At 36.1% G+C, this 27059-nt stretch overlaps 1 protein-coding gene across 7 annotated transcripts in view; it reads left to right on the top strand.

The window, feature by feature from the left end:
* Positions 1-27059, top strand: part of ATRX (ATRX chromatin remodeler) — a 226093-nt gene that overhangs the window by 22472 nt on the left and 176562 nt on the right. For 6 of the 7 annotated variants that reach the window (XM_061179480.1, XM_061179477.1, XM_061179476.1 and 3 more), the window contains one exon: positions 22871-22983. In XM_061179480.1, the coding sequence (XP_061035463.1) occupies positions 22871-22983 (113 nt within the window). Of the gene's footprint in view, positions 1-16931; positions 16963-22870; positions 22984-27059 lie in introns of all 7 variants that reach the window. The other variant, XM_061179481.1, reaches the window with a different exon arrangement.

Here is a 27059-nt window from a genome sequence, read left to right as displayed (position 1 = left end):
GCACCAAAAAGACAACTCAGTTAGAAAGTGTACAAAGGACTTGAATAGAAATCCCTTTACTTTTTAAAAAAAATTGTGATAAAATAAACATAACATAAACCTTTTTAAAGTGTACATTTCAATAATGTTAAGTACATTTTTACATTGTTGTGCAACCAATCTCCAGAACTTTTTCATCTCGGAAAACTGAAACTCTAGGGACTTCCCTGGTGGTCCAGTGGCTAAGACTCCACGTTCCCAGTGCAGGGGGCCCGGGTTCGATCCCTGGTCAGGGAGCTAGATCCTACATGCTGCAACTAAGAGTTCACATGCTGCAGCTAAAAAGATCCCGCATGCCGCAACTAAAACCTGGCACAGCCAAATAAATAAATAAATATTTAAAAAAGAAAAAACCCCACAAACTCTATACCCTATAAACAACAACTCCCCATTTCCCTGGCTTCCCTTTACTTATAATCATTTTCTTTATATTTAAAGTGGATTTCTTGTAGGTAACATATATTTGGGTCTTGGTTTTAGTCCTCTCTGACATCTGACTGTATCCACCTCACACTCTGACACACTCTCTTAGTTGGTGTATTTAGATCATTCACATTTTAAGTGAATTTTGATATAGTTGGTTTAATATCTACCATGTTTGTAACTTTTTTGTTCATTGTACTTGTTTGTTTTTTATCTTCTCCTTTTTTGTCTTTTTAAAAAATATTTATTTTATTTTATTTATTTATTTATTTTATTTTTGGCTGTGTCACGTCTTAGTTGCAGGACCTTTGTTGTGGCATGTGGGATCTTCCGTTGCGGCGCGCGGGCTTCTCTCTAGTTGCGGCACGTGAGCTCTCTAGTTGAGGCTCATGGGCTCAGTAGTTGCAGCGTGGGGGCTTAGTTGCCCCGTGGCATGTGGGATCTTAGTTTCCTGACCAGGGATCGAACCCACGTCCCCTGCATTGGAAGGCGGATTCTTAACCACTGGACCACCAGGGAAGTCCCTTTGCTTTTTTTTTTTTAAGTCTTTATTGAACTTGTTAACAATATTGCTTGTGTTTTATGTTTTGGTTTTTGGCTGGGAGGACCAGGGATCGAATCCACACCCCTTGGGTTGAAAGGCGAAGCCTCAACCACTGGACTGCCAGGGAAGTCCCTGCCTTTGTTTTGTTTTGTTTTTTTTTAACATCTTTATTGGAGTATAATTGCTTTACAATGTTGTGTTAGTTTCTGCTGTATAACAAAGTGAATCAGCTATCCTGCCTTTGGTTTTAATTGAACATTTATATGATTTCATTTTCTTTCCTCTTTTAACATAAATTATACTTCTTTAAACATTTTATTGGTTGCCTTATAGTTTGCAATATACATTTATAACTAGTCTAAGTCCATTTTTAAATGACACTATACCACTTCACAAGTACTGTAGATAGCTTATAACAGTATTCCCAATTCCTCTCCTTATCCATAAGCTATAATCATCCAATGCATTTTTGCTATTATTAGTTTGGACAGTTAACTATTAGTTCAGTTAAGAATAAGAAACATAAAAGATGTTATTTTACCCTCATTTATTCCTTCTCTAACGCTCTTCCTTACTTTATGTAGATGCATGTTTCTGCCCTATATAATTTTTTTTTATTATTATTTTTTGGCCACGCCCTGCAGCATGCAGAATCTTAGTTCCCTGACGAGGGATCAAACCCGTGCCCCCTGCATTGGGAGTGTGGAGTCTTAACCACTGGACCGCCAGGGAAGTCCCATATAATTTTTTTCTCTCTGAAGAACTTTCAACATTTCTTGCAAGGAAAGTCTGCTGGCAACAAATGCCTTTGGTTTTTGTTTGTCTGAGAAAGTATTTTTCTTTTACCTTTGAAGAATCATTTTGCTGGGTACATTATTCTAGCTTGGTGGGGTTTTTTTTCCCCAACACTTTAAACAATTCATTCTACTCTCTTCCTGCTTGCATAGTTTCTGACAACACATAAGATGGAATGCTTATCCTTGTTCCTCTATAGATAAGATGTTTTGTTTTTTTTTTCTCCTGGCTTTTTAAAAGATTTTTCTCTTTGTCTTTGGTTTTCTGCTGTTTGCATACGACATAGCTAGGTATAGATATTTGGTATTTACCCTGCTTGGTATCCTGCTTCTGTGGTATCTGTCATTAATTTTGGAAGTATTTCCACCATTCTTTTATTTCAAACATTTCTTCTGTTTTCCTTCTTCTCCTTTGTATTCCCATGACATGTATGTTACAACTTTTGTAATTATTCTACAGTTATAGTTTTTCTGTTCCCTTTTATTTGTTCTTTTTTCTCTTTGCATTTCAGTTGTGGAAAGTTTCTATTGACATGTCCTCAGCCTCACTGATTCTTTCCTCTTCAGTCTCATTGATCCTTTCCTTGACTATGTCCATTCTGTTGATGAACCCATCAAAGGCATTCTTTATTTCTTTTACAGTGTGTTGGATTTGTAGCATTTTCTTTTATTTATTTGAGTTTTCATCTTTCTGCTTACATTACCCAACTATTCTTGCACACTGCCTACTTTATCTATTGAGTCCTTATCATACTAGTCATAGTTACTTTAAATTTCCCTGTCTGATAATTCCAAAAATCTGTGTCTTCTCTGAGTCTGGTTCTCATGCTCTCTTTCTGTCTTTAGATTGTGTTTTTTCTTGCCTTTTAGCAGGACTTGTAATTTTTTTGAAAGCTCCATGTGATATTTCTGGTAATAGGAAATCAGACTTTTAGTGTGAGATTTTATGTTAATCTGGCTAGGAATGGGGCTGTGTTTAATGTGTGCTGTAGCTGTAGGTGCCAGAGCCTTTATTTCTTCTATTCCTGATTTTCCAACGCAAGTGCAAATTATTTAATTCCCTTACTGTATTTAGCAAATAAGTGCCTTTCTGAGCCTCAGTTCCCTGTAATAAGGAGCGAGGTTTCATGAGGTTTAAATCAAGCCAGCGTGTATAAAATGCATGTTAAAATTTGTCAAGGTTATGTAAGGAAACCCAAGGCAGCGTGGACTCACTAAGAAAATTTCCACCTTTTACCCTAACACTTGATCTTCCAGTGGTTGATACTCATTGGCATAGTAGAAACCTGTATGGACCTTTATCACATTTGGGAGTAAAATCAAGGCATAAAAAGTTTATAGGGAATTAGGCTTTATATTATATGCTTACATAGTTAATACTGGGCAGCTGTTAAAAGGATTTCTTATAATTTTTTACTTGAATAAGGACATAAGTTAGAAGATTTTAAACACTTACGTGAATAATAAACTTGTGGTAAATAAAGGAAGTGTAGAAAATCTGTTGGATTAGTGAAAAGCCAATTGTGAATTACTAGTTAATTTATAAGTGAAGTTACAGATACTAAGAAATAAATGAACTGTATATTTTATAATGCATTATAAACACATATGATAATTTTAAACCTAAAAAAAACACATGCACTTAGGAGTAATGCAGTGGATTTATTATGTCACAAAAAAACATTGTTTTTCTTGGTTTTTGAGGAAGGCTTGTATCACTATGAACTTCCCATTTCTTTTCCTTTGGTTGATTTCTAGTTTCATGCCTTTGTGGTCAGAGAAGTTGCTTGAAATAACTTCTATAGTCTTAAATTTGTTGAGGTTAGTTTTGTGCCGTAGCATGTGGTCAATCCTAGAGAATGTTTATGTGCACTTGAAAAGAATGTGTATTCTGTCTTTTTTTTTTTGGATGTAATGTCCTGAAAATGTCAATTAAGTCTAACTGTTCTATTGTATCATTTGGGATCTCTGTTGCCTTATTGATTTTCTGTCTAGAAGATCTGTCCATCGATGTGAGTGGGGTGTTAAAGTCTCTTACCATTATTGTATTCCCATCAATTTCTCCCTTGATGTCTGTTAGTATTTGTTTTATGTATTTGGGTGCTCCTATATTAGGTGCATATATGTTGATGAGTGTAAAATCCTCCTCTTGTATTGATCCTTTTATCGTTATATAGTGTCCATCTTTATCTTTCTTTACAGCCTTTGCTTTAAAGTCTATTTTATCTGATATGAGTATTACAACTCTCACTTTCTTTTCATTTCCATTTCCATGAAATATCTTTTTCCATCCCCTCACTTTCAATCTATGTGTGTCCTTTGCCATAAGGTGGGTCTCTTGTAGGCAGCATATTGTAGGCTCTTGTTTTTTTATCCAGTCTGCCGCTCTATGTCTTTTGATCGGAGCATTGACATTTAAGGTAATTATTGATACATATGTATTTATTGCCATATTAAACCTTGTTTTCCAGTTGATTCTTTGTTTCTTCCCTGATCCTTTCTTTTTCTTTTTGTGGTTTGATGATTTCCTTTTATTTTATGCTTGTGTGCTCTTCTTCTTGGTTTTTGTGAATGTATTGTGTTTTTGATTTGTGTTTGTTCTGTTTTTCAAGTATCTTAACCCCTTCCTATGTCTACTTGCTTTAGACATATAGGCTCAAACACATTCTTAAAAAAAAAAAAACAAAAGGAGCTTCATTTTATTACTCTTCTTCCCCGCATTTTATGATTTTGATGTCCTTTTTTACATCTTCGTGTTTATCCTTTTGCTGTTCCTGGTGTTTATTATCGCTTTCACAAATAGGTTTTTTTTTTCTCTTTCTCTTTTTGATCTGTTTACTGGCTAATTAAAGTGATTTACTTTCAAATTTTGAATTCCTCCTTCCTATATCTTCTTGCTTCTTTAATATTTAGAGAAGATCTATCAATATTTCTTTTAGGTTAGGTTTAGTATTGCTGTATTCTTTTAGTTTTTGCTTGTCTGAGAAGTTCTTTATTTCTCCTACTATTCTAAATGATAATCTTGCTGGGTAGAGTATTCTAGGTTGCAGATTTTTCCCTTTCAAGACTTTGGATATATTTTCCCACTGCCTTCTGGCCTGTGGTGTTTCTGTTGAGCAATCAGCTGATAGCCTTATGGGGCTTCCCTTTTAATTAATTCTTTGTTTTTCTCTTGCTGCCTTTAGAATTCTCTCTTTATCTTTAACTTTTGCTATCTTTATTATAATATGTCTTGGTGTAGGTCTGCTTGGGTTCATCTTGTTTGGGACTCTCTGTTCTTCCTGTATCTGGATATCTTTTTCCTTCTTTAGGCTTGGGAAGTTTCCAGCTGTAATTTATTCAAATACATTTTCAGTTCCCTTTTCTCTTTCTTCTCCTTCTGGAATCCCTATTAGTAGATTGGGACGCTATATATTATCCCCTAGGTCTCTTATACTGCTTTCTTTTTTTTTCATTTGGTTTTCTGTCTGCTGTTTTGCTTCGGTAAATTCCATTTTTCTATCTTCCAGATCACTTATTCTTTTTTCTGCATTATTCATTCTGCTATTCATTGCCTTTAGATCGGCTTTCATCTTGGCAAATGAATTTTCTAATTTTTCTTGTCTCCTCCTTATAGTTTCTAGTTCCTTTTTACAATAATCTGCATTTCTGTCAATAACCTTTCTTAATTCCTTCAGTATTTTCATTACCTCCTTTTTGAAGTCGTGTCTATTAGACTGAAAAGGTCTGTTTCATTGTTTCTTCAGGGGAATTCTCTTGGTTTTTTAACTGGGAGTGGTTCCTCTGCTTCTTCACTTTGCTTATGTTTATCTTATTCTGTGAGTTTAGGAGAAACAATTATATCCTGTAGTCTTGGAGCCCTATTTATATGCGGGAGCATTCCTGCATAGCTCGTATGGGTTTAATATTTTTTGGCGTGAGGGCTGTTTTCGGTTTGGATCCTTGCAGTCTCTTTCCTCAGTGTTTGCTGGCCATTATCCCCTTGATAGGGGGTGTGCAGGTGCGTGGCTTGTGCACGCTCCAAGTAAGGCGGGGGCAGTGGTTGGCTCCCAGTAGCGGGACCCTCGGCAGTGGCATTGGTCTGTGCCCGCCTCTGGAGTCTGAGATGGCAGCGGCAGCTCATGCCCGCCCCCAGAGCTCGTGTAGGCAGTGCCTGAGAGTGTGTGTGGAGAAGGACGCTCCTATGGCAGCACGCCCCCCAACAGTGTCGCCTTGCCTCTCTGGTGGGCCCAGACCTTCCACACCACACCCTAGCCCCTTCAGGCTGTCTCCATGCAGCCAACCCCAGTCCTCTCCTCTGGGTCTGACCTCCAAATCCTGAGGCTCAGCGCCCAGCCCCCACCTTCCCCAGTGGATGAGCATCTCAGGCTGGGGAGTGCTGGGCAGCACTGTCTGTCTGTGCAGGTCTCTCTTTGCTTTGCCCTCTGTAAACCAGTTGTTGTGCTCTTCTTCGAGGCTCTGAATCTCGCCCTTTGTCCTGGCTGGTCTCCCCGCCAGTGAGGGAACTTCCTGGTCTTCAGAGACCTTTTCTCTTTTCACAGTTCGCTCCCAGGGGCACAGGTCCTGTCCCGATTCCTTTCTCTCTTCTTTTCTGCTTTTTTCTTTTGCCCTACCCAGTTACGTGGAGATTTTCTTGCCTTTTTGGAAGTCTGAGGCCTTCTGCCAGTGTTTGGTAGATGTTCTGTGAGAATTGTTCCACATGTAGATGTTTTTTTGATGTATTTGTGGGAGAAGGTGAGCTCCACGTCCTACTCCTCTGCCATCTTGATCTGATCTCTGATTCTAACTTTTTAATTTAAGTATAGTTGATTTACAATATTAGTGTCAGGTGTACAACATAGTGATCCAATATTTTTATAGATTATACTCCATTTAAAGTTATTATAAAATATTGGCTGTATTCCTTGTGCTGTACAATATATCCTTGTAGCTTAATTATTTTATGTATAGTAGTTTCTACTTCTTAATCCCCTACTCCTATTTTGCTCCTCCCCTTTCCCTCTGGTAACTACTAACTTGTTCTCTATGTCTGTGAAACTGTTTCTGTTTTGTTGCATTCATTCATTTTATTTTTTGGATTCTACATATAAGTGACAACATGCAGTGTCTGTCTTTCTCTGAGTTATGTCACTAAGCATAATACTCTCCAGGTCCATCCATGTTTTTGCACATGGCAAAATCTTCATTTTTTTTAATGGCTGAGTAGTATTCCATTGTGTATATATACCACATCTTCCTTATCCATTCATCTGTTTATGGAAATTAGGTTGCTTCCATATCTTGGCCATTGTAAGTAATACTGCTCTGAACACTGGGGTGCATGTATCCTTTCAAATTCGTGTTTTTGTTTTCTTTGGATGTATACCCAGGATTGGAATTGCTGGATGATATGGCAGTTCTACATTTAGTTTTCTGCGGGATCTCCATACTGTTTTTTATAGTGGCTGCATCAATTTATATTCCCACCAACAGTGTACTAGGGTCCCCTTTCTTCTGCATCCTCTCCAACATGGGTTATTTGTAGATGTTTTCACGATAGCCATTCTACAGGTACGAGGTGACATCTCATTGTGGGTTTTTTAAAAAAATTTATTTTATTTATTTATTTTTGGCTGCATTGGGTCTTCGTTGCTGCGTGTGGGCTTTCTCTAGTTGCGGCGAGTGGGGGCTACTCTTCATTGCGGTGCGCGGCCTTCTGATTGTTGTGGCTTCTCTTGTTGCATAGCACGGGCTCTAAGCACGCGGGTTTCAGTAGTTGTGGCTCGTGGGCTCAGTAGTTGTGGCTCTCAGGCTTAGCTGCTCCATAGCATGTGGGATCTTCCCAGACCAGGGATTGAACCCATGTCCCTTGCATTGGCAGGCAGATTCTTAACCACTGTGCCACGAGGGAAGTCCCTCACTGTGGTTTTGATTTGCATTTCTCTGATGATTAGTCATGTTGAGCATCTTTTCATGTTCCTGTTTGTTATCTGTATATCTTTGGAAAAATGTCTATTCAGGTTTTCTACCCATTTTTTATCTTTCTTGGTTTTTTTCCTAATATTGAGTTATATGAGCTGTTTATGTATTTTGGGTATTAACCCCTTATCAGTCATATCATTTGCAAATATTTTCTCCCATTCTGTAAGTTGTCTTTTCATTTTGTTGATGGTTTCCTTTGTTGTGCAAAAGCTTTTAAGTTTAATTAGGTCCCATTTGTTTATTTTTGCTTTTGTTTCCTTTGCCTTAAGAGACAGATCCAAAAAAAATTGCTATGATTTATGTCAAAGAATCTTCTGTCTATGTTTTCTTCTAGGAGTTTTATGTTTTCCACTCTTATATTTAGGTTTTTAATCTATTTTACGTTTTTTTTGTATATGTTGTGAGAATATGTTCTGATTCTGTTCTTTTACATGTAGCTGTCCAGTTTTCCTGCACCACTTACTGAAGAGACTCCCTTTTTTCCATTGTATATTCTTGTCTCTTTTGTGATAGATTAATTGATCATAAGTGCATGGGTTTACTTCTGGGCTCTTTATTCTATTCCATTGATCAATGTGTCTGTTTCTGTGCCGTTACCATAATGTTTTGATTGCTGTAGCTTTGTAGTATAGTTTTAAGTCAGGGAGTGTGATACCTCCAGCTCTGTTCTTCTTTCTCAAGATTGCTTTGGCTATTCTGGGTCTTTTGTATATACATACAAATTTTAGAATTATTTGTTCTAGTTCTGTGAAAAATGCCATTGGTATTTTGGTAGGGATTTCATTGAATCTCTAGATTGCCTTCGGTAGTATGGTCATTTTAACAATATTAATTCTTCCAACCCATGAACATGGTATATCTTTCCATCTGTTTGTGTCATGTTCATTTTCTTTCATCAGTGTCTTACAGTTTTCTGAGTATAGGTTTTTTACCTCCTTAGTGAGATTTATTTCTAGGTGTTTTATTCTTTGTTATGTGATGGTAAATGGGATTGTTTTCTTAATCTCCCTTTCTGATAGTTCATTGTTATTTTATGAAATGCAACAGATTACTGTATATTGATTTTGTATCCAACATCTTTACCAAATTAATGAGCTCTAGTAGTTTTTTTTGGTGGCATCTTTGGGATTTTCTATGTTGGGATGATCCTAATTAAGTCAGTGCTTGGAAATAGTGGCATGCAAATTGTGTGTGATAGAGATAATAGAATACAGTAATGAAAAAAAGAAGTATTGTGAAGATTTGCTCATCGAACTGAGCTTGTTTAACAAGCTAGTTCCTCTCTAAAGTGATGTTGCAATTTTTATGATACCTTTTCATAATCCTAGTACAGGTTACATTGTTCATAATGCATTCTCAGTTGAAGACAGTCTGAGTTTTTCTACCAACAGCTGTAGTTTCTTCAAACTTCTCTTCCAGTTTTCAAGAAAACTGTGTTTTGAAGGTGCTTTCAGTTTTTATGGTGAGAGATTTGCTGTCAGAAGTGATGACACAGTCTGGCTTGGCCATTGCATCCATTTTTCACAGTGCCAATCCCACTCCTCTTGCCTTCATGTATTCCTCAAAGTCTTTACTCTTCCTTCATATATTCATCAGAGCCATTTTCCTATTAGCTGCTGAATGGTAGCCATGGTTGGCCTTGGGAACAGTGTCTTGTGTGGGAAGCAGGGCACTTGGTCCTGGGAGGGGTGCTTTGCCTTAGCCCTTCTAACCCCTGACCCCCATTCTCCTGAGCCAGGAGGTGCAAACTAGCTCCACTTAGGACTCCTCAGGTACTTCCTGCAAGCTAAGTTGCTTTTATTATTAAAATAATGTGCTAGTTAAAATTAATTACATTTCCTTCAGACTTTAAGTTATTAGAATATTGTAGCTAAAGCTTAAGTTCCATTTGAACTATTTTCTGATGTATCTATATTGATACATACGGCTCTAGTTCATTCATTTAATTCATATATGGTCATCCGTCATGTGAATGTATAATCTGTCTGTCCTGTTTTTTATGGATAATTAGGTTATTTTCAAATTTTCTTTAGTACAAACAGTACTGCAGTTTGTACATGTCTTCATTCATAGCTTTAGTGGCCACACACAGCACAAGCTTTCTTTTAATATTTGCCTGATATATCAAATATCTTTTAAAAATTTACTGTTTTAATCATTTTTAAGGGTACGATTCAGTGGCATTAACTACATTGGCAGTCCTTTGTAACCATCCACACTCTCCATTTCCAGATCTTTTTCCATCATCTCCAAAACAGAAACTCTGTACCCATTAAACAATAACTCTGCATTCCCTCCCCCCTCCAGCCCTGTATTGTGCTTTCTGTCTCTGTGAATTTGACTACTCTAGGACCCTCATCTAAGTGGAATTATACAATGTTTCGCCTTTTGTTGTGCCTGGCTTATTTTCGTTAGTATAATGTTTTCAAAGTTCATCTGTGGTGTAGCATGTATCAGAATTTCATTCCTTTTTAAGGAATATCATTCCTTTTATACCATGTGTATTGGGTTGGCGCAAAGGTTTGTTCAGTTTTTTCCATAAGATGGCTCTAGTAGCACTTAGTTGTCTTTAACTTCATTCGAAACAATTTTGTTAGATTGTATTGTGACAGCTGTCATATTAGCATGCATTCAAAAAAAGACTTATCAAAATTGGTGAATTTTTTGGTAGCCATTTTAATATCGAACATGGATAAAAAAAGCAACATTTTTGGCATAATATGCTTTATTATTTCAAGAAAGGTAAAAATGCAACTGAAATGCACAAAAAGATATGTTCAGTGTATGGAGAAGGTGCTGTGACTGATCGAATGTATCAAAAGTGGTTTGTGAAGTTTTGTGCTAGAGATTTCTTGCTGGATGATGCTCCCCGGTCAGGTAGGCCAGTTGAAGTTGACAGCGATCAAATCGAGACATTAACTGAGAACAATCAACGTTTCACCACGTGGGAGATAGCCGACATACTCAAAATGTCCAAATCAAGTGTTGAAAATCATTTGCACCAGCTTGGTTATGTGAATTGCTTTGATGTTTGGGTTCCACATAACTTAAGCAAAAAAGAACCTTGACTGTGTTTCCACGTGCGATTCTCTACTTAAACGTAACGAAAATGTTCCATTTTTAAAACAAATTGTGACAGGCGATGAAAAGTAGATACTGTATAGTAATGTGGAACGGAAGAGATCACGGGGCAAGCGAAATGAACCACCACCAACTACACCAAAGGTCAGTCTTCATCCAAAGAAGGTGATGTTGTGTATATGGTGGGATTGGAAGGGAGTCCTCTATTATGAGCTCCTTCCGGAAAACCAAACAATTAATTCCAACAAGTTCTGCTTCCAATTAGACCAACTGAGAGCAGCACTCGATGAAAAGCGTCCAGAATTAGTCAACAGAAAACGCATAATCTTCCATCAGGATAACGCAAGCCAGCATGTTTCTTTGATGACCAGACAAAAACTGTTACAGCTTGGCTGGGAAGTTCTGATTCATCCGCCGTATTCACCAGACACTGCACCTTCGGATTTCCATTTATTTCGATCTTTACAAAATTCTCTTAATGGAAAAAATTTCAATTCTCTGGAAGACTGTAAAAGGCACGTGGAACAGTTCTTTGCTCAAAAAGATAAAAAGTTTTGGGAAGATGGAATTATAAGGTTGCCTGAAAAATGTCAGAAGGTAGTGGAACAAAATGGTGACTACGTTGTTCAATAAAGTTCTTGGTGAAAATGAAAAATGTGTCTTTTATTTTTCCTTAAAAAACTGAAGGCATTTTTTGGCCCACCCAGTATATTAAATTTTACTTATCCATTCATCTGTTGTTGATGGACATATTGGTTATTTTCCCTTTTTGGCTCTTGTGAATAATGCTGTTATGGACATTGATGTATAAGTATCTGTTTGGGTCCCAGCTTTCATTTCTTTTGGTATATACTTAGAAGTAGAATTACTGGATCATATGGCAGTTCTATGTTTATCTTTTTGAGGTACTGCTATACTGTTTTTCCACAGTGGGTGCACCATTTGATATTCCTAACAGCATCACACTCAGGGTTCCAGTTTCTCCACATCCTCACCAACACTTGTTATTTTCTTTACTCGTTTTTTTGCGTGGGTGGGGGTTAATAGCCTCTTAACGGGTGTGAAGTGTTATCTCATTATGGTTCTAATTTGTATTTCCCTAATGACTAGTGATGTAGAACATCCTTTTGTGTTTATTGGATATTTGTATGTCTTTGGAGAAATGTCTATTCAAGTCCTTTGCCCATTAATTTTTTTTTGTTGAACTGCATATTTTATTTTATTTTTTATTGAAGTATGTTGATTTAAAATATTGTGTTACTTTCAGGTGTACAGAAAAGTGATTCAGTTATACATATACATACATATATATACATACACATATATATATGTGTATATAATGGGTTGGCCAAAATGTTCCTTCAGTTTTTAAGTAAAAATAAAAAAGACACATTTTTAATTTTCACCAAGAACTGTATTGAACAACGTAGTCACCGTTTTGTTCCACTACCGTCTGCCATTTTTCAGGCAACTTCATAATTCTGTCTTCCCAAAACTTTTTATCTTTTTGAGCAAAGAACTGTTCCATGTGCCTTTTACAGTCTTTCAGGGAACTGAAATTATTTCCATTAAGAGAATTTTGTAAAGACCAAAATAAATGGAAATCTGAAGATGCAATATCTGGTGAATGCAGCAGATGAATCAGAACTTCCCAGCCAAGCTGTAACAGTTTTTGTCTGGTCATCAAAGAAACATGCTGGCTTGCGTTATCCTGATGGAAGATTATGCGTTTTCTGTTGACTAATTCTGGACGCTTTTCATCGAGTGCCACTTTCAGTTGGTCTAATTGGGAGCAGAACTTGTTGGAATTAATCGTTTGGTTTTCCGGAAGGAGCTCATAATAGAGGACTCCCTTCCAATCCCACCATATACACAACATCACCTTTGGATGAAGACTGACCTTTGGTGTGGCTAGTGGTGGTTCATTTCGCTTGCCCCACAATCTCTTCTGTTCCACATTGTTGTACAGTATCCACTTTTCATCGCCTGTCACAATTTGTTTTAAAAATGGAACATTTTCATTACGTTTAAGTAGAGAATCGCATGTGGAAACACCGTCAAGAAGGTTTTTTTCGCTTAAGTTATGTGGAACCCAAACATCAAAGCAATTCACATAACCAAGCTGGTACAGATGATTTTCAACGCTTGATTTGGACATTTTGAGTATGTTGGCTATCTCCCACGTGGTATAATGTTGATTGTTCTCAGTTAATGTCTTGATCGCTATCAACTTCAACTGGCCTACCCGATCGTGGAGCATCATCCAGCAAGAAATCTGTAACACGAAACTTCGTAAATCACTTTTGACACATTCGATCAGTCACAGCACCTTCTCCATACATGGAACATATCTTTTTGTGCATTTCAGTTGCATTTTTACCTTTCTTGAAATAATAAAGCATATTATGCCAAAAATGTTGCTTTTTTAATCCATGTTCAATATTAAAATGGCTACACAAAAATTCACCAATTTTAGTAAGTCGTTTTTTAAATGCGTGCTGATATGACAGCTGTCACAATACAGTCTAACAAAATTGTTTTGAATGAAGTTAAAGATGACTAAGTGCTACTAGAGCCATCTTACGCAAAAAACCGAATGAACTCTTTGGCCAACCCCATATGTATACATGTGTATGTATATATGTATTATTTTTCAGATTCTTTTCCATTATAGGTTATTACAAGATATTCAGTATTGTTCCCTGTGGTATACAGTAAATCCTTGTTGTTTGTTTTATATATAGTGGTGTGTATCTCATAATCCCATACTCCTAATTTATCCCTCCCCCTTACCCTTTGGTAACCATAAGTTTGTTTTCTATGTCTGTGAGTTTGTTTCTATTTTATATTTAGATTCATTTGTATTATTTTTTAGATTTCACACAAATGTAGTATTATATAATATTAGCCTTTTTCTGTCTCAGTATGATAATCTCTAGCTCCATCCATGTTGCTGCAAATGGCATTATTTCATTCCTTTTTTATGGCTGAGTGATATACCATTGTGTATATGTACCACATGTTCTTTATCCATTCATCTGTTGATGGACAATTAGGTTGCTTCCATGTCTTGGCTATTGTAAATCGTCCTGTTATGAACATTGTGCTGCATGTATGTTTTTGAATTAGAGTTTTCGTCTTTTCCAGATATATGCCCAGGAGTGGGATTGCTGGATTGTATGGTAACTGTAGTTTTAGTTTTGAAGGAACCTCCATACTGTTTTTTATAGTGGCTGCACCAGTTTACATTCCCACCATCAGTATAGGAAGGTTCCCTTTTCTCCACATCCTCTCCAGCATTTACTATTTGTAGACTTTTGCTGATGGCCATTCTGACTGGTGTGAGGTGATACCTCATTGTAGTTTTGATTTGCTTTTCTCTAACAATTAGCAATGTTGAGCATCTTTTCATGTGCCTGTTGTCCATTTCTTTTTTGGAGAAATGTCTGTTTTGGTCTTCTGCTCATTTTTTGATTGGGTTGTTTGTTTTTTTTCTATTGAGTTGTATGAGCTGTTTGTATGTTTTTGACATTAATCCCTTGTTGGTCGCATCACATGCACATATTTTTTCTGAGTCCGTAGGTTTTCTTTTTACTTTGTTCATGGTTTCCTTTGTTGTGTAAAAGGTTTTAAGTTTGATTAGGTCCCATTTTATTATTTTTGTTTTATATTTCTATTGCCTTGGCAGAGTGATCTAAGAAAACATTGGTATGATTTGTCAGAGAATGTTTTACCTATGCTCTCTTCTAGGAGTTTTATGGTGTCGTGTCTCATGTTTAGGTCTTTATTTTACGTTTTTTTTGTATATGGTATGAGGGAATGTTCTAACTTCATTGATTTACATGAGGTTGTCCAGCTTTCCCAACACCACTTGTTGAAGAGACTGTCTTTTCTCCATTATATATTCTTGCCTCCTTTGTTGAAGGTTGATTGACCCTAGGTGTGTGGGTTTATTTCTGGGCTCTCTATTGTGTTACATTGATCTATATGTCTGTTTTTGTGCCAGTACCACACTGTTTTTTATTACTGTAGCTTTATAGTATTGTTTGAAATTTGGGAGAGTTATGCCTCCAGCTTTGTTCTTTTCCCTTAGGATTGCTTTGGCAATTCCAGGTCTTTTGTGGTTCCCTGTTACTTTTAGGATTATGTAGTCTAGTCCTGTGAAGAATGTCATGGGTAATTTTATAAGAATCGTATTAAATCTGTAGACTGCTTAGGATAGTATGGCCATTTTACCAATATTTATTCTTCCAAACCAATAGCATGGAATATCTTTCCATTTCTTTGAGTCAACTTCAGTTTCCTTTTTCCTAGTTCTCAGTTTCCTTCTTCCGTGTTTTATAGTTCTCAGGGTATAGGTCTTTCACCTCCTAGGTTTTTTTCCTAGGTATTTTATTTTTTTGTATGCTATTATGTCATATTATTTATTTTTAAAAATTATCTTAATTTTAAGTTTTGTTTATTTCTTTGGGTGCACCGTTCGGTTTGCAGGATCTTAGTTTCAGAACAGGGATTGAACCCAGGCCACGGCAGTGAAAGCACTGAGTCCTAACCACTGGACTGCTTGGGAACTCCTTGGATGCTATTTTAAATTGGATTTTTTTACTTTCTCTTTCTGATATTTCATTATTAGTGTAAAGAAGTGCAACAGATTTCTTTTTTCTTTTTTTTAAAAAATATTTATTTATTTATTTGGCTGCATCGGGTCTTAGTTGCGGCACGTGGGATCTTCATTGCCGTGTGCGGGATCTTCGTTGTGGCATGCAGGATCTTTAGTTGCGGCATGTGGGATCTTTTTAGTTGCGGCATGTGGGATCTAGTTCTGTGACCAGGGATTGAACCAGGGCCCCCTGCATTGGGAGCACAGAGTCTTAGCCACTGGACCACCAGGGAAGTCCCCAGAAATGCAATAACTATCTGTATATTAATCTTGTATCTTTCTACCTTGCTCAATTCATTTATTAGTTCTAATAGTTTTTTTGTGGCCTCTTTAGGAATATTTGTATAGAGTATCATGTCATCTGCATATAATCACAATTTTACCTCTTCTCTTCCAATTCGGATACCTTTTATTTCTTTTTCTTATCTGATTGCTGTGCCTTTGCCCATTTTTGTATTTGGTTGTTTGGTTTTTTTGTACTTGAGTTATAGGATTTCTTTATGTTTTCTGGTTATCAATACCATTTCAGATATATGATTCAGAAATACTTTCTCCCATTTTGTGGATTGTCTTTTTTTCTCTTGATGGTGACCTTTGATGCACAAAAGTTTTTCATTTTGATGAAATCCAGTTTATTTTGTTGTTGTTGTCTCTGCTTTTGGTATCATATTCAGGAAAGCATGACCAAATCCGATGTCATGAAGATTCCCCCTCTATTTTCTTTAAAGAGTTTCATAGTTTTAGCTACTATTTTTAGGTCTTTGATGCATCTTGAGTTAATTTTTGTATGTGGTGTGACACAGGTGTCCACTTTATTCTTTTGCATTTGGTTATTCATTTTTCCCAGCACCCCATGTTGAAAAGACTGTCCTTTTCCCATTGAATGTTGCTGATACCCTTCTTGAAAATCAGTTGACCACATATATGCAAGGCTTTATTTCTGGGTTCTCTATTCCATTGTTCTATATGATTGTCCTTTTGCCAGTACCATACTGTTTTGATTATTTTAGCTCTGCAGTTAGTTTTTTTTTTAAATTTAAGTATAGTTGATTTACCATATTGTGTTAGTTTCAGGTTTACAGGAAGGTAGTTCAGTTTTTATATATATATATTTTTTTTTTTCAGATTATTTTCCATTATAGGTTATTACATGATATTGAATGTAGTTCTCTGTGTTATACAGTAAATCCTTGTTGCTTTTGCAGTTAGTTTTGAGGTCAGGAATTGTGAGTTCTTTAATTTTGTTGTATTTCACAACTGTTTTGGCTGTTCAAGATTCCTTGAGATTCATCATGAATTTTAGGATGGAATTTACTATGTCTGTGAAAAAACTGTTGGGATTTTGATAGGAGTTGAATTGACTCTCTAGATCACTTTGGGTAGTATTGTCATCTTAACAATATTTATTTGTGTCTTTAATTTCTTTCAGCAGTGAAAGTATTGCTGTTTTGCAGCTTTCCATAAGTCTTTCAACTCCTTGGTTAAATTTATTCTTAAATACTTAATTCTTCTTGATGCTATTGTAAATGGCATTGTTTTTTTAATTTCCTTTTTGGATTGTTCATTGTTAGCGTGGAAAAATGCAGCTGATTTTTGAGTGTGAATTTTGTATCCACCAACTTTACTGAATTTGTGTATTAACTGTTAAGAATTTTTTGTGGTATCTTTAAGGTTTTCTACATGTAAGATGTCATCTGTGGACAAAGATAAGTTTACTCTTCCTTTCCAGTTTGGATTATAATATGCTATTTTAAACAGTTGTTAAGTGAACAAAAATGTGAAGTTAATTACCAATGATTTGTTTATAAAAAAGACCATTTTTGGTCAGTATACTCATGAACATATGTCCAAATTTTAGAGAATCTATATGGTCCATTGCTAGAAGACAGCCACCCATCTGTGCGAGCGGGTAGATGAATGGGTGAAAATGAAAAATAGTTTTTGTTTTGTTTTTGTTTGGCCATGCCGTGAGGCTCGTGGGATATTAGTTCCCCAAACAGGGATTGAACTTGGGCCCGCAGTAGGGAAAGCACTGTGTTCTAACCGCTGGCCAACCAGGGAATTCCTGAAAAATAGTTTAGGATGTTACCATTGTGGAAGACTGGGTAATGCATACACAGGATCTTTCTTACAACTGCATGTGAATCTACGATTATCTCAAAATGAAAAGTTTAATTTAAAAAAGGCTAGCTCCTTTACACATATACTTCTCCAAATAATGCAAAAGAGGTGAAACACTAGTAATTTTTAGAACTCCACATTTCTCATGGAAGAAATGTTGTAAAACATTCAGGGTGAAGAAAATGGCCCATAGTTAAAAACACTGACATTAGTACTTAAAACTTGTCTGAAATCCAGTCATTTATGATATGGTTAGCTTACATTAGGAATTTAGAATTTTTTTGTTCCTCTTGAAGATAGGTAGATTAGATGTCATTGGTCATTTACATCAAGCCCATGTTGTAATTGTGTGTTTGTGAGTATGAAGGCTGATCAGATTCTTCTTCAATCAAGATTTTTAACTACTCTTAAGGATCATTTTAAGGACTTATACCTAGAACCTAGAATTAAGTAATGTATAGTACTGGTGGAGTAAGCTTCACATTTTGGTGGAGGAGGAAGAGAGTGACAGCCACGTCTGGATTTAATAAAAATAACTTAGAATAGTTCACAATTATAAAACTGATAAGTTAATGTGTGCAGTTTTGCCTTAGGAAAAGATCCTTCAATTTACAAAAGGGTTGATAAGTGTTGTCTTTTAAACAGTTTATTTGGTGTGTTTAAAATATCATTTCCACAAATAAGACTTAATTCCAAGGACCATCTCCAATGTATGACTCTAGAAATGAGGCAGATTTTAAAAGCTGACATCAGAGCTTTTATAAATGAATGAATATTTCCCTTCTAAATAGTCACCCTTGGAGGCCATACTGAAACCAATCATGATGTCATTCCTGAGGATACTTCAAGAACTCTCCTTTTGTAACCAATTTAGAAGACATGCAAGAAATTAAGTCTTCAGGAATACTTTGGATTTTGGCAAAAACTAATTTTAATGCACCTGATAATCTTTCCTTATTCACCATACTTGACTCTAAATGACATTTGGCTATTTCCAAATATCACATCTGCCCTTAGAGAAGATTTTTCAAATGAGTGGGCAAATTTTTTAAGTATCAATTTTTTTTTCACCATTGGACTTCTAGCTGGTCTCATAATGTGTAATATTACACAAATATGTTCATTCCTAAGAATGCTGTCCTTCAGAGATCAAAAAAGTTCTGATTGTATCCTCTTGTTTTAATTTTTGCATATTGAGATACTATTAATGGGCTTCATTGATTTATCCATAGTCTTGACCTTGTTCAGCTACAGTATGAATTCACGTGATAGCTGGCTTTGTGGTTGGATTGCTGTGAATTCTAGGAATGAGTGCGATAATCATCATTATGCTGGTTTGCTGTACTCTTTCATTTCTAAAGTACAACGCTTTTGCTGTTTGGTAATCTGTTGATGGAACAAGATGTAGAATGACATCGTCCATTCTTATTTTTAAATTTTGGTTACCAGGAATATTGTGTGCCATTGGTTGACATGTAGCATCTTTTCCTCTGGTTCCATTCTCTAATTGAAGATTAAGGATACTGAGTGACTTGATGATAATTTTTTTGTACGTCTGACTCATTTCCAAAGGAAGGTTATGGCAAAAAGTAGAAGCCATACCCTCTTGGTACCTATATTCTAGAGTCAAGTTTGTTTCAAGATTATTTAAAACAACGCTCTCCACCAAAACAACCAAAATCCCACACACAATGTCTAGTTGCAGTATGCCTGTTAATTTCATTTCTTTTTCATTCACTAAATATCTTGGGTTCTTCCTAACCAAACGTAGAAAAATGGTACAGAGGGGCCACTGGGTTTGGAGCCCAGCACCCTGCTTGAATCAGGGTGGTATCTGGCCCATGAAGGCCTGACCGAGATGTTACCTGTTTCCTAGTGTTTTAATGTGCATTCTTTTGATGATTAGTGAGGTTGGAGTGCTTTTTCTCCCATTTTCTTTTGTTACACAGTTATATTCCCTTTTTAAAAATTTTTTTGTCTTTTATTCATTTATCTACTGGGAATTTAGTATTGTTATTATTTTTTGGCCATGCCACATGGCATGCGGGATCTTAGTTCCCCCACCAGAGATCAAACCCGTGCCCTCTGCAGTGGAAGCATGGAGTCCTAACCACTTGACCACCAGGGAATTCCCAGTATTATTTAGTATAATAAGAATCTTTATCTCTTTATTTTCAGATGAGTTTGCCTATTAAATTTTCGTTATGTTTTTGGAGGTTGCATGCACAAGTTTTATTTCTTATGTAAAGTTTTATTACTTAGATACATTCTTGAATTTCTTTCTCTATTTTGCATTTTCCATTGAGGTGAAATTCACATAAAATAAAGTTAACCATTTAAACCATTTTAGTATATAATTTAGTTTTTAAAGTTTTTACTAAATGCACAATATTGTACGATTGTCACCACTTTCTAATTCTAGAATATTTTCATTGCCCCCAAAAGATAACCCATACCACCCAATTTCCCCCTTCCTTTATCCCCTGGCACCCACTAATCTACTTTCTGCCTCTGTGGATTTGCCTACTTGGACATTTTACATATATAAATGGAATCATCCAATATGTAGGAATTTGTGTCTGCATTTTTTAGCACAAAGTTTCCAAGGTTCATCCATGCTTAGTATAGATGAATATTTCATTCCTTTTAATTGGGGTATAATATCCCATTGTCTCTTCATCAGTTGATGGATATTTGGGTACTTTTCACTTTTTGGCTGTTATGAATATTGCTGCTATGAACTTTTGTGTATAGTTTTTTGAGTGTGGGCATATGTTTTCATTCTCTTGGGTATATATCTAGGAGTGGAATTGCTGGGTTATTTGGTAACTCTGTGTTTAACTTTTTGAATTACTACTAAAATGTTTTTCATACTGACTGTCCCATTTTACATTCCCACCAGCAATGTATGTGAGTTCCAATTTCTTTACATCCTTGCCAACCCTTATTTTAAAAAAATTATTATCATATCCATTCTAAAGAGTGTAAAATAGTATCTCATTGTGGTTTTGATTTATATTTTGCTCTAATGATTAATAATCTTGAGCATTTTTTCATGTGCTTCCTATTTGTGTATATTCTTAGAATTGTATATCTAACTTCTTTTTTTTATCGAGGTATAGTTGACTTACAATGTTGTGTTGATTTCTGCTGCACAGCAAAGTGATTCAGTTATACATATATATACATTCTTTTTTAAAAATATTCTTTTCCATTATGGTCTATCATAAGATATTGAATATAGTTCTCTGTGCTATACAGTAGGACCTTGTTGTTTATCCATTCTATATATAAAATCTTACATCTGCTACCCCCAACCTCCCACTCTATCCCTCCCCCAACCCCTTCCCCCTTGACAACCACCAGTCTGCTCTCTATGTCTGTGATTCTGTTTTTGTTTCATACATAGGTTCATTTATGTCATATTTTAGATTCCACATATAAGTGATATCATGTGGTATTTGTCTTTCTCTTCCTGAGTTACTTCACTTAGTATGGTGATCTCTAGTTGCATGCGTGTTGCTGCAAATGGCATGATTTTGTTCTTTTTTATGGCTAAGAAGTATTTCATTGTATATATGTACCACATCTTCTTTATCCATTCATCTGTCAGTGGACATTTAGGTTGTTTCCATGTTTTGGCTATTGTGAATAGTGCTGCTATGAACATAGGGGTGCATGTATCTTTTTGAATTATAGTTTTGTCTGGATATATGCCCAAGAGTAGGATTGCTGGATCATATGGTAATTCTATTTTAGTTTTCTGAGGAACCTCCATACTGTTTTCCACAGTGGCTACACCAACTTATATTCCTACCAACAGTGTAGGAGGGTTCCCTTTTCTCCACACCCTCTCCATCATTTGTTATTTGTAGACTTTTTAATGATGGCCATTCTGACTGGTATGAGGTGGTACTGCATTGTAGTTTTGATTTACATTTCTCTAATAATTAGCGATGTTGAGCATCTTTTCATGTGCCTGCTGGCCATCTGTATGTCTTCTTTGGAGAAATGTCTATTTAGGTCTTCTGCCCATTTTTCAATTGGGTTGTTTGGTTTTTTGTTGTTGAGTTGTTGTATATCTAAGTTCTTTAAAACCCATTTCAAATTGGGTTTGCCTTTTTACTGTTTAATTGTAAGAATTCTTTACATTATTAAAAGGGTATATATTTTATAAAAGGATTATTAATGCCTTTTCAGATATATGGTTTGAAAATAGTTGTCGTCAGCTATGTGGGTTGTCTCTTCACTTTCTTGATGGTATCTGTTCATACACAGAAGTTTTGAATTCCAATGAAATCAGTTTTATCTATTTTCTTTCTTGCTTTTAAGTTTAGGAAATCTTTTATTAGAAATGGGGTATATGTTTATTTTCTGCATTTTAAACTTTTAACTTTTTTAACCCTGTTGGTTGGATTACAGATACACTTATTACGTAACTTAATAGGATATGCTGTAATAATTTAGTTACATAAATATTTCCATGGGAATCTGTGAGCTCTTCTAGGTCCTGTTCTATGTTTTATTCATCTTAGTGTTTGTCATTTATACATTTATTCTGTTCTAAGCAGAAAATAGAATAATAAACAAAAGAACTACTGAAGGCTTCCAGAGACTAAGTGCTCAGGAAATATATTTGATAAATTACTGGATTATTATTTTAAATGATGTAAAGCAAAATCTCATACTACCAGCATTTTCCTTGAATAGTACTTTTTTATTTTTTAATTTATTTTATTCAAGTATAGTTATTTTACAGTGTTGTGTTAATTTCTGTTGTACAGCAAAGTGATTCAGTTATACATATATGCATATAGATGCATTCTTTTTCATATTCTTTTCTATTATGGTTTATCACAGTCCTTGAATTATACTTTTTTAAAAAATTTAATTTTATATTGGAGTATAGTTGATTAACAATGTGTTAGTTTCAGGTGTACAGCAAAGTGATTCAGATATACATATATGCATATATATACATTCTTTTTCATATTCTTTTCCATTATGGTTTATCACAGTCCTTGAATTATACTTTGATTGTAGATAAGTGTACAGGTAGATTTTGTTACTCATGTTTTCATATCCTCAGTGAAATAAAGAAAATTCATTTTCTTTAATTCTTATTTTGAGTATGCATTCTTTCAGACCACTTACAGTGTACATATATTTTCAGTTTGTTAAACTTTATATTTAATTTAATATATGACCTGGTAAGTTAGGATATTCTTAAAATTTTTATTTTGACAGTGAAAGCAAGTTGAATACATTGGTGCAGAAGCTTCATGACTTTCTGGCACACTCATCAGAAGAATCTGAAGAAACAAGTTCTCCTCCAAGACTTGCGATGAACCAAAGCACAGGTAAATTGAAAAAGGATGTGTAACATCTTCTAGTCTATTTTCCGTTTATTTTTGAGCAAGTGCAGTTATTAAAGTCTTTAATAGCCCCTGTGTATCTAGTAGTTAGATAATATCTGATACTTGAGATTTTAATTCAGATAAGAAGTGTAAGGTTTTATGGTTATAGGTGCTTAGAGAAGCATATACTTAGGGTTTTGTGTGTAATGGAAATGTTTTATAGAGGTGGGTGATGAATGTTAACTGTTTAAAATAGGTAGTATTAGAAGTTGTAGGAATAGTACAGAAATATATTATCCTAGAAGTTATTCATGTATTATGAGTTACATTTTTATGTTGTTTGATAACTTCTTTGAGTAGATTTGGTACATAAATTTTTTTTTAATAAAAAACAACATCTCCTCTCTACCTCCCTTTTTCCTTTTTAAAAGTATCTTGTGTCATATATGATGATTACCATCATTTGTTTTGAGGTTTTTAAGGGTAGCCACATATATAAGAGGTGAATACACACACACACACACGTACTTGCACACAAACACAATATTTACAAAAAGTGTGAAGAGTGGTAGATCACAGTGAAAAGTTCAGCCATATGTGTAATTAGAGTACCAGAAGGAGAAAAGAGAGAATGGGTCAGAAGCTGAGTTTGACGAGATATTCACTGAGCATTTTCTTTTTTTTTGTTTAAAGATTTATTTATTGTTTATTTATTTTATTTATTTTTGGCTGTGTCGGGACTTAGTTGCAGTGTGCCGGCTCTTTCATTGTGGTGCTCGGGCTTCTTTCTAGTTGTGGTGTGAGGATTTTCTCTTCTCTAGTTGTGGCGCGCAGACTCTAGGGCACGTGGGCTCTGTAGTTTGCGGCATGCAGGCTCTCTTGTTGAGGTGCGCAGGCTCTCTTGTTGAGGTGTGCAAGCTCAGTAGTTGTGGCACGTGGGCTTAGTTGCCCTGTGGCATGTGGGATCTTAGCTCCCTGACCAGAGATCGAACCTGCATCCCCTGCATTGTAAGGTGGGTTCTTTACCACCAGACCACCAGGGAAGTCCCTCGCTGAGCATTTTATAAAAGTGAAGAAAGACATCAAGCCGTAGATTCATGAAACACTGTGAACCCCACGCAGGATAAATAGAAAACTATAACTATGAATATCATAATTAAACTCCTAAAGAACAAAAACAAAGAGAACAATCTTAGGAGCAGCCAGAGGAAAAATGTCGTTGCTTTTTGAATGTTGAATGTTTCTGAACAACAATACCACTGATAGCTCATTTGATGACAGGAATGTTAGAAGCTGGATGATGAAGAAATGATTTATTTAAAGTGACAAGTGAAAATAATTGCCAGCGTCGAAGTTTTCTCAGTGAAAACATCTTTGAAAAGTGAAGGTGGAATAAAGATAAAAAGTGAGAACTTGATGTCAGCACACCGACACTAGAGGAAATACTAAAGGGTTTTCTTAAATGAGAAGGAAAATAATTCGGAATGGTGACACCAAAATACAGGAAGTTACAAATAACAATGGGAGGGATAAATAGGTGAATAAAATGAAATATGTACTTTTATCTAATCCACAGTCTGTAGTCTTAATTCATAAATTGCCCCAACAGTGTTTTCATAGGTAACTTTCCCCCCCAAGTCCAGGATCCAGTTGAAGATGCCACAATGTATATAGTTATTTGGTCTTTAGCCTTTTCAAATCTGAAACAAGCTGGAACCGTAACATTTTTCAAATGTACAGATATATTATTTTGGTGGTTGTCCCTCAATGTGGATTTGTCTGATTAGTTATAATTAGATTGGGATTTTTAATTTTTGGCAGGATTGCCATGTAAGTGGCGTTATGTTCTTGTCCATACATCATATCACAAGGCACGTGATGTAATCTCCCCGTTTATTGGTGATGTTAACTTAGGTTATTTGGTTATGGTTGTTTTTCTAGGTTAAGCCACTGTAAAGGTGTGATTTATTCCTTTGTAACTAATAAGTAATTTGTTGAAGATTACTTTGAAATAAACTTAGGTATTCTTTTCATCATCAGAAGTTAGCTTTTATGGTTTCTTACTGCAAATTACCACAAACTTGGCAGCTTAAAACAACCCAAATTATTTATTTATTTATGGCTGCATTGGGTCTTTGTTGCTGCACATGGGCTTTCTCTAGTTGTGGCGAGCGGGGTCTACTCTTCGTTGTGGTGTGCAGGCTTCTCATTGCAGTGGCTTCCCTTGTTACGGAGCACGGACTCTAGGACTCTAGGTGTGCGGGCTTCACTAGTTGTGGCATGCGGGCTCAGTAGTTGTGGCTTGCGGACTCTAGAGCGCAGGCTGAGTAGTTGTGGCACATGGGCTTAGTTGCTCTGCAGCATGTGGGGTCTTCCTGGAGCAGGGATCAAACCCGCATCCCCCACATTGGCAGGTGGATTCTTAACCACTGCACCACCAGGGAAGTCCCAACCCAAATTTATTATCTCATAGTTCTGTAGGTTTGGAGTCCAGGTGGGTTTTGCTGAGCTCTGCTCAGGGAATCACAAGGCCTAAGTCAAAGTGACAGTAAGACTATGTTCCTTTCTGGAGACTCTGTGGAAAAATCCATTTCCATGCTCATTCAGGTTGTTGGCAGAATTCAGTTCATTGTGGTTGTAGGCCTGAGGTCCCCATTTCTTGCTGACTATTGGCCAGGATCCTCTCAGCTCCTTAATTTCCTCTCACATGGCCCCCTCCATCTACAAAGACAGCAAAAACACATTGTGTCTTTCTCATGCTTTGAATTTCTCTGACTTATCCTTTTGCTTGCTCCTCTGCACCTTCTGCGTGAGCTGGAGTCATTTTTCTACTTTAAAGGTCTCATGTGATTAGATTAGACCCCCTCCTTCTCACCACTCCCCAGTGAGCTCCCATTTTTAAGGTCAACTGTGCCATTTTACGTAGCAAAACCATGAGAGTGTTATTTCCTCACATTCACAGGTTCTGAAGATTCGGGGTCATGAAATATTGGGGACCATTCCTAGAAATTCTGCCTACACCACATCCATTCATGATTCTTGGCTCAGTGATATGTTACTATGATGGGTTCAAAATCATGATGTTCTGATCTATCATTCCTCCTATGTTTTAGTTGGCATTTTACTATAAGGGAGAAGTTTACATTTCTACGCTCTGTTTTCATTTGTTTTTATTAGTATATACTATTTTTCTTCTTTTTCCATGAATATTTTCTTACTGTCATTATTTTAATATCCAATTTGTACCAGTATTGGCTAGTGGGAACCCCTTTTGTATGGCTCTTGCAGACCTTTTCACAAGTCTTCATCAACCTTGAGCACTTTCTTACTTTCTGCTCTCACAAGATGTTCATTATTTACTTTGCACTGTCCCTTCCCCAGCCCTGGAATCAGTTATTTCTCCAAGGAGTTCTGATTCCTTTTAGTGGGATATGGTATTTAGAAAGCAATATCTGGGTGTATGATGTGCTCATTGCCATCGGGATGTCTGCTTCCAGGCCCTTTAGCAGAGAAAGCCAATATATGTGTTATGTTTTCATGCACTGATATTGATACTTTTAGTTTTACTTTGGACTACAGACATCATTCTAGTCTTCCTCTTTTTGTATTTTAACTTCTTACTGCAACAGAAAGAAAGGTGGCTCCCATTATCCTCAGTTTATGTACTCAGTTGATCAGTCTTCATTGTATCCACGTAGTTTCAAGTTTGCAAACCAAACCATCACAATAAAGACACCTAGCTAGTGTTAAATATTTGTTTAAAGTTCCTTTTGTCTTTAGAATGAAATCATATTGTCACAGTTCTATATTCAGTAGTTAGTTGGGGAGTTCTGCTTCTGGTAGTGGCAGAGTAGCTCTGTATGGATAAACAGATATCTCTCACAGATACCAATTATTAATTCTGGCCAAAATATGGAACACAATGATGTGAAGAAACTGAACAGTGACACAAAGCAGACACAAACTGGAGTAGGGTCAACCCATGGAAGAAAGAAGTATTAATGGCTGAATTCCCAATTGTTAAGCCTTTTTTCCTTAGGAAAGGTGCCAGTTAACTCCATCAGTGGAATTTAAGACTT

The sequence above is a fragment of the Eubalaena glacialis genome, chromosome X, assembly GCF_028564815.1.
Source record: "Eubalaena glacialis isolate mEubGla1 chromosome X, mEubGla1.1.hap2.+ XY, whole genome shotgun sequence".
Classification (NCBI taxonomy): Eukaryota; Metazoa; Chordata; class Mammalia; order Artiodactyla; family Balaenidae; genus Eubalaena; species Eubalaena glacialis.
Note: the sequence above shows the minus strand (reverse complement) of the source record. Positions and strands in the feature narration are given on the sequence as shown.